Source organism: Ictidomys tridecemlineatus, chromosome X (genome assembly GCF_052094955.1).
Source record: "Ictidomys tridecemlineatus isolate mIctTri1 chromosome X, mIctTri1.hap1, whole genome shotgun sequence".
NCBI lineage: Eukaryota > Metazoa > Chordata > Mammalia > Rodentia > Sciuridae > Ictidomys > Ictidomys tridecemlineatus.
This window is the reverse complement of record NC_135493.1, coordinates 75626502-75645263: the sequence shown is the minus strand read 5'-3', so window position 1 is coordinate 75645263 and position 18762 is coordinate 75626502. Positions and strand designations below refer to the sequence as shown.

The 18762-nt window shown below is 38.6% G+C and overlaps 1 protein-coding gene across 5 annotated transcripts in view; it reads left to right on the top strand.

The window, feature by feature from the left end:
* Positions 1-18762, top strand: part of Hdac8 (histone deacetylase 8) — a 226671-nt gene that overhangs the window by 76775 nt on the left and 131134 nt on the right. For 4 of the 5 annotated variants that reach the window (XM_040281895.2, XM_040281892.2, XM_005339995.4 and 1 more), the window contains exons 6-7: positions 2000-2077; positions 2671-2779. In XM_040281895.2, coding sequence (XP_040137829.1) covers positions 2000-2077; positions 2671-2779 — 187 coding nt within the window. Of the gene's footprint in view, positions 1-1999; positions 2078-2670; positions 2780-11286; positions 12861-18762 lie in introns of those variants that run through there. The other variant, XM_013365046.4, reaches the window with a different exon arrangement.

Here is an 18762-nt window from a genome sequence, read left to right as displayed (position 1 = left end):
ACTTACATGTTGTCTCATATTATTAGGTAATTTTTTAACATGTCTGTGTCTTGTTTCTTCATAGAAACTTTAAGTACCTTCACAACACAGATCAAATTATTTATTTCTCTGTCTTGTACAATGCCTTGAACCAATAGTATCTGTATATAGTAGTGGTTTAGTAAAATACTTGTTGTATGAATGAATGATTATGAAATGCAAAGTATTAGTACCAGAGTTCGAGACTAGAACCAACTCTATTGAAACATATAAGAATGAAATAAGACTGTCACCTGAAACCGTTCTTTCCATTTGCAATGTTATTTCTACACCATTTAGAGTTTCCTGTTTTAGCCAACTTTTATGGTGTGTTTCATTTCAGTTTATTTCCCCTCTTCAGCACCTCCCTTCCAGTGACCCCTGCCCCACCCCCAAACTCTTACACATTTGGTTTATTTTAAATCTCCCATGATTCCATAACTAACATCCTGTGGTGGCTTCACGAACCACTCCTACCCCGTCTTCACCTCCTTTCATCTGCCTAAACACTCTCCTCTTTCACACCAACTCCATATCCTACACCTATCTGATTACGTCCTTTTAAAATTAAGTATGAGTTTATAACCATGCCTAATGGTATTTCCTACAAGAAGAAATACAAATGGCTACTAAGCATGTGAAAAGGTGCTCAGTGCTCTAATACTCAGAGAAATGCAAATTAGAACAAGACCATTCTTTCTGCCTAGGATTAAAAAGAATAATAATAGCCAGTCATGTGCTAGTCAACATGGGAGAAAACAGGGACTCATATACATGGTCAGGAAAAAAGTAAGCTGATATATCTCTGGATGGATAAATAATCAGAATTTTCATGAACTATCCTTGTTTCTAAATTGAAATGCTATTTTCATTTATCTTGTTTTATTTTGTTTACTTCATACTTTCTGCCTGGAGCCCTTAACTGATTTTAACTGCCTCCCTAGGGCAAAACATAAGCTTGGGAAATTCAAACATACCTGTTATGTACAAATAGAGTTAATATTTTTTTAAGGTCTCTGTTGGCTTCTAATGAAGACTGAATACATTAAGTAAACACTGAGACAATATCTTTGTTTGAAATATAAAGGAGGATAGTACCCAAATTTGCTAATAGTCCTTGCACTTTATAGACTGATTATATGAACCACAGTATGACAGTATATGATTCTGAGAGGAAAAGGGTAGAAACGGGTAGCATGGTTATTGAACAAGAAGTGGCTTCTGAGAATTACTTTAAATCCCAGCTTTTAACTCCCAGGCATCCAATCATTTTCTGACCCTGTTTAAATGGAAAGGAGACCCCTTTCTAGAAAAGTCTCTCCCCCATGTTTCTCTAGGCTTTAAAATTCTGCTATAAAGCTGCTATTAAGGAACAAGACGGTGACTATTTTCAGCTTTCCATGTTTTAGCCAGAAGGATGTACTATAAGTTAGTTAGTACACACAGGACTTTGAGAATCCTGCATATATAACCAAATATGCATTATAACGAAGTACTTTATAATTAGGCTTTCACCATGTAATGCCTAATGTTTGTATTGGTTATATTTTTTAAGGGATTATCACATAATACTTCTTTGAAAAGAAAATAGAACATAAAACTTCAAAGTTGATGCCAGTGTCCTCTATTCAGTTCTGTTGATAGTGTCTTAATTCTGGGCTCATTCCCTTCTCCACATTTTAGAACAGATGTCAGAGAAAGCCCAGGCATCTCTTTGCTTTGAAAGGAGAAGTCCAGTTATAGTTTGCCATTAATTTGAAAGGGTACCCCCAAACTTCACTTGAGGCCAAAGTTCTACCTCATCTCTAATTACAAAGATCAGAGACCAGGGGTTTGTCACTTTTATTCCTTGGCTTGTTAGTTTTGTTATTGCCACCTTCCTTTCTCCCCTTCTTCCCACAACTGCTTTCTAGATTTTTAGGTATTAGAAACAGAAGTTCTATATATGAAGTGATTCTTCTGACATTTCTTTCTCTGATAGGTGTAGAAGACGCCTTCAGTTTCACCTCCAAAGTCATGACTGTGTCCCTGCACAAATTCTCCCCGGGATTTTTCCCAGGCAAGTGACTTATGTGCTCCCTTTACTTTTGATGAATAGATACTGCAATTGTTCTGTACATCCCTATATCTTATATTTGTATAGCTCCATCCTGTTACTATGTTATGGAGGCTATTCTACACAAAATTTCAACACAGGTCATTTCAGGTGACAATGATAAGAGGAATGACAATAACACGGTTTCTTCTTCCAGATGATTTTTATGGACTGTTAATAGGCAGATCAGTTAAACTTCCTGTACTATCAGATACCACAAGTAATTCCTAACATCCTGATAATTGCAGTGACACAGTGATATTATGTCAACCTCAAAAGCACAAAGAATCAAGCAAAGGAGTTAATATCTTAATTTTTATTTCATCCAGTAAGATGAAAATGAAGGTTTTTCAGTTTCCTGGCTTCCCCAACATTATTTATCCTTGTTCCTACTGTATATTATTTTTATAATTTCATTCCCTTAGAAAATGATTACTAATTCAGAATTGTTCTGCTAACTGACTGTTTTGGCCTTCTAAATTCCTGTCAGACAATCCTTCAAGTTTTCTAGTTCACATGTTCCTAATAACTGAACACAGTGTTCTTCTCTATTACAGGAACAGGTGATGTATCTGATGTCGGCCTAGGGAAAGGACGGTACTATAGTGTAAATGTGCCCCTTCAGGATGGCATACAGGATGAGAAGTACTACCACATCTGTGAGAGGTATTACAAAACCATCGAGCCAGGAGCAAGAGGATTGCATTTCTGTAGAATGAAATGTTCCCTTATCTGGCAGAATTCTTTTTTTTTTTTTCAAGCAACAGTTTGAAAGAGAAAAACATTGTATAATTGTATGTCCACATAGCTTTTAGACACTGTTTCTTATGCTTATTTAATTGGGTAGCCATCTCCTGTTAGGGATGGCCAAGTGATTGGATAAGAGCCTTTCTCCAGCTTTGATATTACCTGCTTCCTGGTATGATTAAGAAAATGAAAAACTTTTAAGCTGTCCTTGGGAATCCTCTTTCTACTACTTTCTCAGCTAAAGAAACCTGTGTGTGTGTGTGATTTCATTAGGTTGGCAGTGTATATCTCTGTTTTCTCTTATGGAAACCTCTGCTTCTTCTCTGTACAATTCTATAATCCCCTCTATAATTCTTCATTGTGCATTCTTGAGTTCTATCTGTTAAAATTAGTATAAGAAATTTGTGTGTGTATTTGTAGTGCTGGGTATCAAACACAGAGCTTTGTGCATGCTAACCATGTGCTCTCTCACTGAGCTATTCCCCCGGCTCAGAAATCTGTTCTTTTCCCTTATAGTTAAGGATTAAATTACAGATACTTATCGGTGGACAGTTTAGTGTGTAGACCTCTGGAGTTGACAAGTCCTATGGAAAGGAAAAAGGGAGGAACTAAACTCATATTCATAAAAATTGAGATTGGTCAGGCACAAATTCACTGCTGACAATGGCAACAGAGAGAGTGAGTCTGGCTGGAAGTGAGCCAGTCAACAATTCTGAAGGTAAGCAGTGGGGATTGAGGTACTCTTGATCCCACCCCGCCTCAGCTCACATTTCTCCCAACCTCTGGTGGAAAACAGGGACTTCCCAAAGGAGCCGGCCTGCATTGGCCGTCATCACTGGCAATTGTATAAACAAAGTAGAACTATTAAAAAATAAAAACTTTATGCTTCAAAAGTGCCTCTTAGCTCCAGAGATTTGGCCAGCCAACGCATCACTCAGTCATTCAGCAGCACTAGCTTCTTCATGATTTTTATCATGTCCCCTGGCTACCTCTGTATTATCAGACTGAAAAAAAAAAAAAAGAAAAACAACTTTTTTTGGACTTGTTTTGTTTTGAGCCTGCCATTGATGGTTTAATTGCCCTTCTTTGTTCCCCTTAGGCTCTGTCCTGTCCTTGAGATGTACAGATCAGAACTGCTTATGTAACTTGACCAAAGAAGATGTCCTGTGGTTCTGTGTAAAAGGAGAATTATTTTGTTTGTCTTTTAATCCCCTTATTAACAGTGCCCAACATCTTGTTGCCCCCCCACACACCTTGGCATAGCAGGAAGCTACATTGTTCTCTGTAGTGCACTGTTCACAGGGTTTCCTAGAGCTCTTTCCTGGGTCTTAATTGAAAGGTCACCACCCATCATCCTGCAAGTATAATTTGTAATATCAGCCCTCCCTAAATATATCACCTTACATGTGCCCCTATTCAAGCTCATCTGCCAATCATAAAGCCTCCTGAGATCTTCCTTTCTCCCCCATCAGCTTGGCATTTCACTGCCAGCAAAAGCTGAATGTTATCTGCATATTTGAGGATTTCCCAGTACCCACCCCCCCCCCCCAGTCTACTAGTTCTCCTTCAGTCAAAAAAAAGTCTGTTTCTTTCCTATCGTTTTTTTTAGATACACCATTTTCTACTACATGATTAAAAAAATTTAAATCCCATGGTAATTCATGTTTAAAAATAGTTTTAGTATCAAACTTAATTAGAAGCATTTTAAAAGTAAATTTAGCCCCAAAGAAAAGATCCGGAAAAGATTATACATGATTTCCCTTTACAGAAACCCTTTTGCCACCCACATCCCAGTAGATTGATGGCTTTTGTGTCCAAGAGGCTAGCATTTATTAAAGATTCTTCCAGTTTGCCTACTAGAGAACCAGACACTCATCAGTTTATAGATCCCAAGGCCCTTTTGCCTGCAGAGTCCGGCAATTCACACAGTGATCACCCAGAATAACAGGTTCCAGGTTTTCATTAGAGGTACAATAATTGTTTCCTTTGATTTCCTTCAGAAGTCAAGTCTGGTCAGGGCATGATGTGAAGTCACCTCTGATTCCAGGGGTGCCAGGAAGGCTTCCTAGTCCAAACATCCCTCCCATCTGTTGGACTAATACCTGAAATTCCTTTAACAGGAAACAGACATTGTTTCTACAGTTAGAAATAGACCTTAAAATGAAAACTTGGCCCAACATAGCCTCCTCACTGCCACATTGCCATAGGCGTATTATTTCACAGATAGCCAATTTGCAAAGGGTTAGAGTATGAACTCCTTGAGTATTCAGAAGAGCAGGGAATAGGTAGTGGAGCACTAGAGGAAAAGTGATACAAACAAAACAAAACCATCTTTGCCAACTAGTTTTACCAGGTCTGGTAATTATCTCACTCTGTCCCAAATTATGCTTTTGACTCCTTTCAATATGTGTCTTGGAAATGGAGTCTGACCCATCTGCCTACCTCAAATGGCATATTAGTTATACAAATGGCTCATTATTTTATAAAAGTCATTTGGTATATCTTTTATTTCATTTTCATCTTTATCACTGGTTCACTTATAGATGCTCTAATTTTTGTCACCCAATTTCTAGTTTGCTCCTGAGCTGCTTTTCCCTCTGGGATTCACATAAATTGTTTTTTTCCCTTTCCTCTTCTTTCATTTCTTCCACCTTCCTTCCATTCTTCCTCCCCCCCCCTTTCTTCCTTCTCTCTCCCTCCCTTTTTCTCTTCATTCCTTTTTAAGGTTGTTCCTCTGGTGTAGTGTTTTTTACTTTGCTAGCTAGTCGGGCAGAAATTTAATGGTTTCATTTTAAGATTGAACACACCCCCTTCATTTTAAAAAATGGCTTAAAGGTTTTTTTGTAATAGACTGTATATGGAATTTATTTATTTGTTCTAATTAGTTATACATGACAGTAGAATGCATTTGGACACATCATCCATAAATGGAGTATAATTTCTCATTCTTCTGGTTGTATGATGTGCAATTATACCAGTCGCATAGTCATATATACACATAAGGTAATAATGTCCAATTCATTCTTCTAACCTTCTAACCCCCATACTCCCTCCCCTCCCTTCAGTCCGTTCTGCCAAATCCAAAATACCTCTATTCTTCCCTACCCCACTTATTTTAAATTAGCATCCATATATCAGAAAAAAAAAACATTCAGCCTTTGGTTTTTTGGGATTGGCTTATTTGCTTAGCATGATATTCTCCAGCTCCACCCATTTACCTGGAAATGCATAATTTCATTCTTCTTTAAGGCTGAGTAATATTCCATTGTGTATACCATATTTTCTTTTTCCATTGTTGAAGAGCATCTAGGTTGGTTCAGTAGTTTGGCTATTGTGAATTGAGCTGCTATAAACATTGATGTAGCTGCATTACTGTAGTATGCTGATTTTAAGTCCTGTGACTATAAACCGAGGGATGGGATAGGTGGGTCAAATGGTGGCCCCATTCCAACTTTTCTGAGGAATCTCCATACTGCTTTATATAATGGTTGCACCATTTTTACATCAACATTTTCTAACATTACCAAAAATCTTGGGTTCCATTTTATGTAATTGGCAATATTTTAATTAGACTTTTCTAGGTTATTTTATCCTAAGGGAAGAATTAATGATTCCCATAAGATTCTTATAGTTTGCATGGGAGCTACTAGAATTGGTATACCAAGTAATGTACTATTTTAGCTAGCATAAAAGAACATCAACATTATTCCATCCTTCAAATGAAATCTTATGGCTCCAGTATAGAGATGATAGAAGTATATTATAATCTGGATTTACCTATTTATTTTAATTTTTTGTAGTTATAGAAGGACAGCATGCCTTTATTTTATTTGTTTACTTTTATGTGGTGATAAACCTCAAACCCAATGCCTCACATGTGTCAGGCAAGTGCTCTGCCTCTGAGCTACAGCCCCAGCCCCTTTAATCTGGATTTGCATGAAAGCCCACCAACCCCACTCTACCCTGGGGCCATACATACATATAAGTGTATGCATGTTTGGTGAGAGAGGGAAGGTGTTCTAACAAAGGAAGGGTTTGCTAGTTCCCAAGTTTTGGTATCTAAAATAGAAAATGCCCTGAGTTCCACCTCCAGCAGTGTGAAAGAAGCAAGGAACTGTTGCCTATGTTTAACCTATTTTCTCTCAGAGCAGTATTTGAATGCAATGTGAGATAGTCTTAATTATGTCTCACCTACTACCTAAAATGCATTGTTGATTTTCAGAACATTTACACCCAAGAATTTGAAAGAGAGAGTGATGATAACAAGTACTTCTTTGCTGTGGGATAACAAGTACTTCTTTGATGATAACAAGTACTTCTTTGCTTCTTTTTTGTGGGAGTTTTTGGTAAATATCAGAGTACCACTCTGAAACCTCAAACCCTGCAGAATGACCTAGCTACTTGCTCACTGTCAACTTCCATGACACATACCAAGTTTGAATGAAGAAATTCAGAGTTGTGTTAATACTTCTTAGTATGTATCCTATTCATAATCTTACAGCACTAGTAGCCAGAAAGCAATCTTTACTAAATATCTGATTATTAGTATATGTCTCATAGGAAAACTATGCATATGGTACCTATAATAAGTACAGATGCATATACTGAAGTCAACAGTTCAATGTTATGAAAAAAAATTAAGAATATTCACCGGGCACAGGGGCACATGCTTATAATCCCAGCTGCTTGGGAGACTAAGACAGGAGGATAGCAAGTTCAAAGCCAGCCTCAGCAAAAGTGAGGTGCTAAGCAACTCAGTAAGACCCTATCTCTAAATAAAATACAAAATAGGGCTAGGGATATGGCTCAGTGGTCAAGTGACCCTGGGTTCAATCCCCAGTACCCCCACCAAAAAAAGAGAATATTCAACTATTCAACTTTGTAAGATAATACAGACACTGTATAAATCTTTTACCAAAACGAAGATATATTGTTAAATAGATTTCTCAATAATTAGGACTTCTTAAAGATTCTGTTGAGCTGGAGTTCTCATTTAGTAACAGTTTTTGTATTCACATATACAAAACTTTGCTAATAAATGCTAACAACATGACCAGAGAAATAACCTTATTCTAGTGAACTAGCGTTCATTATAGTAGCTATTAAAATACGAATCTAGGGGCTAGGGTTGTGGTTCAGCAGTAGAGCACTCACCTAGTACATGTAAGGCCCTGGGTTCGATCCTCAGCACCACATAAAAATAAATAAATAAAGGTATTGTGTCCAACTACAACTAAATATATATGGGTGTGTGTGTATATATATATATATATATGTGTGTGTGTGTGTGTGTGTGTGTATATATATATTTTTTTAATACAAATCTATCTGAATTGTCCTTGGTCTGTTTATCTTGAGTCTTAGGGCTTGTGTTATATAGCTCAAAATTGAAGGAATACTTTTGTCCCCATCAAAAACTTAAAGAAAAATTGAGAGACCTCATAAGTTTAAAAAACGTAATATTTTGTTTTTTCCTTTTATGAGAGAAATATTATATGCTGCTATTTTATTTTTTGTGGTGCAAGGGCATGAATTCAGCAGTTTTTACTACCTCTTCAACTGCTTTTCTTAAACATTAGCTCTACTATTAATGGGCTAGCCACAGTAGCCAACCCAAAAACAACTTGTTTTCTAGAACAACAGCAGGGTCATTAAAGACATGGCTCTTTTAAACCTAAGTTTTTGTTCTTGAGTGGAATTTCTGTGTCCATCTGTATTGAGTTCCGCTCACACCCAACAAGGAAGAGAAAAAAACATAGCACTAATAAACTTAACATGGTACCTTCACAGTATACTTTATTGTATTAGAATTTTCCTCGGATTCTGACATTGCCTCTGGAATACAAGCCAGTAGTGTTTTAAGCATAGAATCAGTTCCTATGGGTCTGGAGCCAAAATTCACCTCTCCAGAGCCACTCTGGCCTTCCCACAAAACAGTCAAGCAGCTGACATCATCTCATAGAGTTTTAAAAACATTAATTAACAAGAAGAAAAGGAAGGCAAAGGAGGAGTTACTAGGCTACATAGTTTACTCTGTACCTGGTGCTGGCCTTAACATTTCACATGTTTTCCTATTCAATTTAGGTGTGTATCTTTAAATATTTTAAAACTATTTTATTCATTCATTCTGTAAAATTGTATTGAATGTCTGCTTTATGACAGACACTATGTTAGGCACTAGTGATGTTAAACAAGAGATGAGGCTTCTGCACCCTGGTCTAGCTTCTAGAAGAAGGAAATTGCACTAAAATTTTACATTTCTTCTCTTGATCTTTGTAACAATCTACATTCTGTAATGCCTCTAAAAGTAGGTATGATTATTCTCATTCTACAAATGATAAAACTGGAGAAAAAATTGACTTGCTTAAAGTCAAGCAACTAGGAAACAGTGAAGCCAGAGTTTGAATCCCTATCTGTCTACTTCTTAACCATTGACTACCTTGTCTCCAAAGTATCACGTGGAAGTATGAAATTTCATTGTTGCAAAGAAAAATACCACCCCCAATACTTCTTGGGAATTTTTATCTCAAGGATTGCAGAAAAGCTCCTAAAAAAGAGAAAGAAACTATTTAGCTTTATGCAAATGAACCACATGATCTATAGTATACACAATCTATTGGGTATGTTGGTGAAAGTGCAATTTAGAGTTTTGCCAAAAATAAGAATCTCTTAATCCTCAGGATTTAATTTGTAATTTCATGGGCAGAAAATAAGAATAAATATTGCCAGAATTTACTTCTTAGGTTTTAAATTCCTAATTAAAGTTTGGAAATATGGAGATTCTGTAAATCCTCTTTTCCCTTCATTTTCAAAGGAGAAAATCCTGACTTCCTGCTTTAGAAGGTGAACAGAGTCACATGTCATTTTATAGAGATCTTCTTGTGGAATTACATCCTTTTCATGTGGTTTTTAACAGCTAGTATTGCTAAAGATTTTTAACTTTGCATTTCTGCAACTATAGGCAATATTTATACCATCTCTCAGTCCTGGCAAAAGTTAATATGTGCGTATAGGGTGGAGATTCTCCATGCTATAAGTGGTTCAGGCAATACCAATTGAATAAAATGAGAACCAAGGGATATCACTAAAGGACATTTAAGGGAAATGTTTCCTTTCACTATTGACTTTTAATGTTAATATTTAAAGAAGAGATGTTTTAATGATGATAGGTTTTTCTTTCATTATAATGATAAGTCATCTGGAAATTATCTTCCACTTGGGACTCCAGAGTTCTTATAATTCAGTTTTAGAAGCAGTAAATCTTCAGTGAAAGGGAACCCAACAATTACATTCCCTTTGGCTTCATGACGTGGCAAAAGCAATGCATACTCACATATTCATGCATAAATATTTGAAGCATACAAATTGTTAAAATTCTCTCTCATTTGATAAGGAGTGATGGACTCTCTAGGAATTTGCATTTGAGAACAAATAATTATGTAGACTTATTTGTCTGTGTGTGTGTGTGTGTGTGTGTGTATGTGTGTGCACACACAAGAGCGTGTACATGCGCATGTGTGCTGGGGATTAAACCTAGGCTCTTGCACATGCTAGGCAATCACTCTATCCCTCAATTGTATTATATTCTCCACCCCCTTACATTCATCTTCATACCCATTTTTATTACAATCGGAGAGCTGGCAGGATTTCTTTACACAATCATTCTACCACCCTTCAGTTGGGTCACAGTTATACTAACTCAGTAATCACTAGCTCACTTTTGCCCAATGATGAAGGTAAAGGAAGTAGCCAATTCATTCTGTAAGCCTTGCATCAGGAACTTAGCCCTCTGTAAGTAAGGTATTTGTAATAAATGCTTTTGTTCTATTTGATAAATGTCTATCCTGCCTCTCCTTGTGGTGTGGCAGATGTAAAATTGCCTATTGTTTCTAGAAAAATAGATGACTCAGACACTAATTAAATTCACTGCTAATGTTAGCCACAGGTGGAAATGAGGCCAAAGTGGGCTATTCATTTATTCTTCCTAATTTGATGTGTCTTTTAAGATATTGAATTCAAAATACATTAAGTACCTAAAAATGTAAGATAATTTGGAGGGAGGGATACTGTGGTTCATTATCTGAGTTTTCCTCAACTCTAAATGAGCTCACCCTGCCAGTCTCCAGAAATTGTTTAGGGTTGCAGTGAGTACTGGTATTTTCCTTCATCTAGTCCTTAGGGATTTAAATCCAGGTGGTTAGAGGAACAGTGCCTATTTTCTCCTCCTTTCCCTCTCATCTGGTGTCTTTCATGACCAGTTCCTGAGCTTTACCGTAACATCCCACCCCCCACACCCACACACACACCAAGTGAAAAAGTCTTCATAGATGGTATTTTTTTCCATTTCAGTCAAGGAGGACAATGTTCTGGAATTCTGTGGGTTTGTTCTGTCATTCTGATGTGCATTTTCCCTCCTCTCTTCTTAGTGCTGACTGATCTCTGCCCCCTGGAGAAAGTGACCTGATTCTTTGGCAGCAGTTTAATACATTCTGATGCTGGAACATGTTCTGAAACTATCCAGAGGCAGGAAGACCTTGCTTAAATGGAAAGCTTGAGAATCACACCCTTCAACGTAGATTTTCTCTGAAAAGAATTCCTAACTTAACTTTATCTGTGCTTAATAGTATGTTGTAACATCAAAATTCATTACTCCTCTCAGCTTCTATATACCAGGCACTTCCTACCCCTGCCCCAATCCTCCCCATCCCATATTTTGTAGTCACTATTCTGTACCTTTAGTCTAGCCTAGAAAAATTACTGTTTAGACTGAGCTGTAATATGTTATGGCTTTGAATGACTGTGCCTGACATTGCCATACACCTAGCAGCTGCCAGGACTGATGAGCTGCTTCACTGTGTTCTGTTGACATGGATCGTACAGAGATTTAGTCAAATCCTCTATCCACCACCTGATGAAAAAGCCTGATGCTAAGTTTGACTGGACTTTTGTCTGTGTGCACTGTTACCCACTGTGCAATCGAGAAAGATCCATACCCATTGGCTCTTAAAGAAGAACTAAAGAAAATATCCCTGCAAAAGAAAAAATAAAGTCATCTCAAATAACTGGCTAACAAGTTAACAAGTGAAGGAGGAAGTGTGCCAGGGACTAAAGGCAGCATTTGCCTAGAGATGATGCAAGCACAGTTGTCTAGTGAACTAGAAATGGAAGGGAGTGTGTGTGCCAGCCCCTTGTGGAACAATTCTGAAGAGGAAAGGGAGGGATGGGGGAAGGGGGTGTTGGGGCATCTTAAATGTATTAAGGATCAAGTAGAAAAATATCTATCCTATTTAAATACAGGCAAGCCTCACTAATTCAGCCTAATTAGAGGAAAGCCAGACTAAATCACAGAATATTTTTAAATGCATTTTTATTACTTTCAAGCACTGGACATGCTAGTAATTCAAAGTAGACTAAGAGCATAGTAGAGCACCTCAGGGAAGGGTCTTTAGGAATCATTTGTAATTAGCATATCAATTATTTGTATATAAGTAGATGTGCACAAAGTGCATAAAAACTTTATTCTCCTAAGTAGGACAAACATTCCCCAGTGCAATCCTGTTTACACTATTAATTTGCTTAGCCAGCCCTTTTTGTGCCAAGATAGATGTATGTAAGAAATGCTTATTTCCTCAGGGAAGAATGAATCGCTTCCCTGTGTTTAGTCCAGTAACTAAGAAGCTGAGCGCCACTTGATTGGTTTGGGATTTCCAGGATATGGAGTTTTGAATTTGCATACAGACTAGAGAGATTTCATATGGAGAAGATCTGGCAGCCATTGCCAGAGACCCAGTTTCCCCATCTGGATTTCATCAAAGTGATCTGGATTTCATCAAGCAACAGGACACTGATCCTAAATGATCCACCAGACACTCTAACATAGACATGTTTAAAATACATCCTGCCCCAGAAAAATAACTGTTAAAATATGATGAGTTGGAGTTACTCTATGTGCAGTACTTAAAAGTAATAAAAATGCATTTCTTTTTAAGTCCCACAAAAACCATGCAATATCAAGTTAATGATGAAAATCAATCCCCAAACTCTTTCTTGCACACCTCATTGTGTGACGGCATTGCAGAGATTTCCAATCATCTGGGAAAGGATATTATATTTTGATGAGCTACGCCAGGTGCTAACTATATGGCAGGATTTCGGCTTTGAATCTTAGGGAGGCCCTCCTGGGTAAAGAAGGGTGAGGGAAGGGCCAGGGGCATGTGTATTGTTAACAAATCATGATTGTCCACCTATGCTTGAAAAGCAGAACAATTGAATTGAAAAAGAAGAAGTATCAGTTATATAGGGAGGGGAGAAAATATGATTAGGAAATGAGAAACAGAGATATAGGCCTATATTTCTACTCACATGTATTAAACTGTGCTCTAGGTAAATTGTGAATTCTTCAAGGCTTCAGAGAGTAAAAACTAAGTGCAGAGAGCATAAGCACAAGCAGTAAATATACACACAAATGTTGTAACTACGGTTTGGAATGACTCCAGCTCTCCCCTTTCCCCCAAGGGCATCACTATCCAGGGTCTGCAAAGGCCAAATAGCTGTTTGGCTTCCAATCTGATTTTTTGCCTAAGAAATCAGAGAAGTCGGTTTCAATTTTAATAATATATTCTTCCAACTTCTATGTAACAGAAAGGCATTTGTGTTTTTGCCCCTTCTTAAAGTGAATTTTGTGTTTGGTGAAAGGTATTAGATTGGCAGCACTGGAAAATGAATTACTGTATTCCCAGAACAGGTATAACCGGGCGGTGACACTATGAAATTTCTCTGTGCCTTTGGGGACCATTAGAGTACTATTCAGGAAGTCACTGCTGTGGTGTGCTGTGCTGAACTCAACAGTATCCTAGTGGGCTGAAAGAATTAACATAGCACTCCAAGGGCCTGACTTAAGGCCATTCATTTATTCAGTCGACGTTATGGAGTGCTTACCATGTGCCTGGTTCTGGGAGAAGATTTTCACAAATGCTATATCATTTAATACTCACAATAACCCCATGGGGGGAATGTTATTCTTGTTTGATAGAGAAGGAAACTGAGGTTCAGAAAAGTGAAGTGATTTTTTCAAGGTACCGTGTAAACCCTGGATCCAAGTTTGTCTGACTCCATGGCCAGTATTCCCTCAGAGCTGGGTGCTGTGGAGGTCACAAAGAGAGACTGATGAGACATAAACTCAATGACATGATACAAAGCTGAATGTAATCTGCACCTTGGGCCGCCCTGGTGGTTGCAGACCAATGAAATGACCCACCCCAGATCACACAAAGGGCCATTAGCACAGCTAGCCTTAAGACTCCTATTCTTTGAGTCTTCTTCCATTTTGTTCTGTTTGTTAGCTTAGCTCTCAGACCAGCCTGCCTCTCCGCCCACCCCACCCCCTGCCCAGATAATATACACTCTGCTTGCTGGGGCCTCTAGCCTTTCAAAATGAAAAGAGCCAAAGAGCATTGGGATTTAGTGACGATAGCATTGGATTCGAATTAGAATTAGTGTTCTAATTCTAGCTCTGACGATTCACTCCAGGCCACTGGTAAGGTTCTTTAATTCAGGATGACTCACTTTCCCTTGTGTGAATGAGAATGGTTTACTTCTAAGAGGTATAGCAAGAGATAAGTAATAATTCGCTAAAAATAGCGTGCAGCCCTTTCTGTTGCCAAGGTGACATATAATTGATGAGTAGAACTACTTACTACAAGGCATGTTCTAAAGAGATGCCAATTTGAATCTATGTTTCTATATAATGGACTCAGCAATGAGAGAAAAGATGTCCCTTTAAAATGTTAAGAGATTACATCCTGAAAAGTCAAACAACAAAAGGGATGCAGGGTTGTTTGATGGTTGGCGGGTGAGTGGGTTTGGGGGTTGAAGGTATTTTTTTTTTATTGTATATGTTTGGGTGCTTTATTTTAGACGTTGGCAAAAACCAGTTTAGCTTGTCTGATGCTAAAAGCAGAAAAAGGAACTTATAGGAAATGAAATGTCTTCTGGATATGTTCAAGAGTCACCCATGGCCCCGATGAAATGACACATCATCCTCACTGCAGGGAGCCCCCCTCCAATTCTCTGCCTCCCAGAATCATTTGTAATAGATATTCAGGAATCACTGAGGCATTTACCATATGCTACGTCCCCTGGCAGGTTGAGTTGTTACAGAATGAGTCAGCAGTACCTGAGTTGAGATAGGATTGAGGGTATTTAGGGGAAAAAATCCCTATGCAAAATTAACTGGCTCCCATTTGGGACCGATTAGTGATACTTTGGGTCCTTAACCGCCCCCCCCAATCCCATCGAATGCTGCAATAGATTTAAATGTTATATTTTCAGAAGGGGTTTTGCTGCCAGCAATTACTTTTCTCAGGCTTACATGAGGAGCTCAAAAAACATTAGTACCAAATATTTCTCTCTGCTCTCCCTCTGCCTCCTACCCTTCTTGGTTTTTCAATTTTTGAGTTTCCCCTTTCTTTCATCTCTATTGAGGAAGTCTCTAGAGGGTGCTAAGACTGCTTGTTGGAAAGCATGAAGATGCAAAGCTGGCCCTTGCTGGAATGCAAGCTAGAAAGTGAGAAGAGGGGACCTGCTCCCAGCATCAGAGGTCTGGACAGAGAAAAAAGTTAGGATTGACATCCCTCCACCAGCAGCACTGATTAAGTCTGCTGTAAATGTCACTCTGGAATCCTAGTGTCCTGGGATGAGTCTTTTAGGATTTTTTTTATATATATATTGGGGATTGAAGCCAGGGATGCTCTGCCACTCAGCTATATCCATTGTGCCCTTTTCTAAAAATTTGAAATAGGCTTTTGCTAATTTGCTGAGGCTAGCCTCAAACTTGGGATTCCCCCTGCCTCAGCCTCAATTGCTGGGATTACAGGCTTGTGCCACCGCACCCAGTTTAGGATTTAAATGATTAATTTTTAAAACACACACACACACACACACACACACACACACACACACACGCACGTACATCTATCCCTTGGTATTAGAGGGGAAAATGGCACCAGTGAATGATCTCAAGAGCACACAGCAAAAGCTGTGGTCCACCCTGCTGGACTAGAAGAAAAGAGAATATCTCCACAATTTTGTTTGGTGTTTTGCTCTTACCTAAAAGCATCATGAATGTCATCACCCCTGGCTCTAATCCTCCTCAGTCACCATCCCCCCTCCCCCAAATTAAGGCCTGAAGGAGCAGCTGCCTGGCTTCTCTTCCTCATTTGCATAGCCTCCCAGGAAAACCAGACTGCTGAAGACTGAGGGATCAGGTTTCTCATCAAGAAAACTGCATTTCAAATGAATGTCTTGTGTGTTTATGGGGAAGTTTAACTAATGTAGTGTAATGAGATGCTTGTCCTCCCCCCCCCTCCTTTGTGGGGAAGAGATTCTATGCTTTCACAAAACCTAAAATTAATGATTTGCAATATAACAAAAAGTACTGTCAACAATGGTTAGGGAAACTTTCCCAGAAGCAATCTGGAGTGGTATTTCATTCATTTATTCACTTAATGACTATTTATTGAATGCCTACTATGTATAAAGTACTGATTCTACCCTCAAGGAAGTTGGTGGAAATTTTAAAATGATAGACAGATTTAGCGATTGATTTTCATATTCACATACATTTTAATAAAATGAAACATTGAAAGTTATAAGAACCATAAGATTTAGGATGTTGTGGGCATTCAAAGGGAGTAAAAACTTCAGAAAAAGGCTTAATTGAGGAGGTAACATTTTATCTGGGTTCTAAAGGGTACCTAATTATGATATCTTTATGAAATATGTGAATGTGTATGCACGTTTATAAAATCTGGGTCAAGTTTGAATACACAGAAATTGTAGGGAAGGATGTTCTACACAGAGGGTGTGGTAAGATCAAAGTCAGGAGAGTCTAAGATATGTACAAAGAATAGCAGTGGTTTAGTTTGGCTGGATTGTAAAGTGCATGAGAGGGAGAAGTTGCAAAGATTGGGAAAGTGGGTGGGAACCACCTCATGGAGGAGCTGGAATTCTAAGCCATGAAAGTTTGTGCCATATTTTGTAAGCATGTGGGAAGCCAGTGAAGATTTCAGAATGAGGGAATAATAAATAAGATCAGAGCTTGCTTGAGATTAACACTGAAAAAAAATAATGACACTAGTGGCTGCTGTTTTGTGAAATAATATGGGTGAAGTGGCTGGCAAAGGACCTTATGCACAGTAACTCACGAAGTCAGGGAAGCAGGTAGATTTGCAGTGGTTTAGAGCATGAACTCTGGTGCCAGGCTGCAGCTCTGACACTTAATAGCCATGTAATGCTGTACAGATTTCTTTTCTTTTTTGGCACTAGGGATTGAACCCAGGGGTGCTTAATCACTGAGCCACATCTCAGCCCATTTTTTATTCTTTTTTATTTTGAGACAGGGTCTTGCTAAGCTGGTTAGGGCCTTGCTAAGTGACTGAGGCTGGCTTTGAACTTGTGATCCTCCTGCATCAGCCTCCTGAGCCACTGGGATTACAGGCAGGAGGTGCCACACCCAGCTTGCTCTATAGATTTCTTAACCTTTTGGTGCTGCAGTTTCCCCATCTGTAAAATAGGATTAATGATAATACCTATCTTATGTTATGAGGGTTAAATGTGCTGGTACATATAAAGTAACATGGAACAGTGCTCTGCTTTGAATGAAGTGCTCAGTAAGTGTTAGCTGCTATTATTATCATTTTCTTTCATAGAAGAGAGGAATTTGAGCTACCCTTTGAAGAATGGCTATAATAGACTCTTAGAAAGGTGACATTCTGTCATAAGTATGACAGAAGGCCTACTTGTAAAAAAAAATGGCAAGGTGAGTGAACAATGGAGAGTTCAGTTTGCCTATAGAATAATGTGGGTTAAGGAATTATTTTTTTAAAATAAGGTTTAAAATGAGGCCAGAGTCAGATCATGAAGGATTTTGGATCATAGCTGAAGAATTTTAAGTGATATCTAAAGACAATGGAGGGACATGAAGTATTTTGAGTACGGAAGTGACTTGATCAAAACTATTCTTAAGGAAGATTAATTTGATGGTAGTGTGTGTGATGGATGGGAGAAGGAAGAGACTTGAGGCAGGGAAACTAATTAGGAAGCTATTGGTGTAATCTACAAAGAAGCTTATAAAGGCTAGATTTGAGCACTGCAGTGGGAGTGGAGAGGAGAGAATGGGAGAGAAACATGAGAAAGACTGGTAATTGAAGAGGACTCCAGGAAAGGGAGGAATCATAAAGGGCTATGTTATGGTTTAGATGTGGTGTCCCCCAAAAGCTCACATGTGAGACAATACAAGAAGGTTTGGAGGAGAAATGATTGAGTTATAGCCTTGACCTAATCAGTTAATTAATTCCTGATGGGATTAACTGAGTGGTGACTGGAGGCAGGTGGGGTGTGGCTGGAGGAAGTAGTTCATTGGGGGCGTGGCTACAGGGTATGTGTTTAGTATCTGGAGAGTGGAGTCTCTCTCTCTCCCTCCCCCTCTCTCTCTCACCCTCTCCCTCTCTCCCTCTCCCTCTCTTCTTCTCCCTCTCTCCCTCTCCTTCTCTCTATTCTGATCATCATGTGATCTGCTTCCCTCTGCCACACTCTTCTACCATGATATTCTGCCTCACCTCAAGCCCCAAGAAATGGAGCCTGCTGTCTATGGATTGAGACCTCTGAAACTGTGAGCCCTCAAATAAACTTTTCCTCCTCCATAGTTGTTCTGGTCAGGTCTTTTAGTCACAGCAGAAAAAAAAAAAAGCTGACTAAAACAGGCTGAAAAGTTTTGAACATGAGTGACTGAAAGGATGGATATCATTAACAGAGGTAGTAGCTAGAAGAAGTCAGATGACAGACTTGGCCTGGTTGGAATGGAGCTGTAAATCACAGCTGGCTTCTCTGCACAAATTGACAGG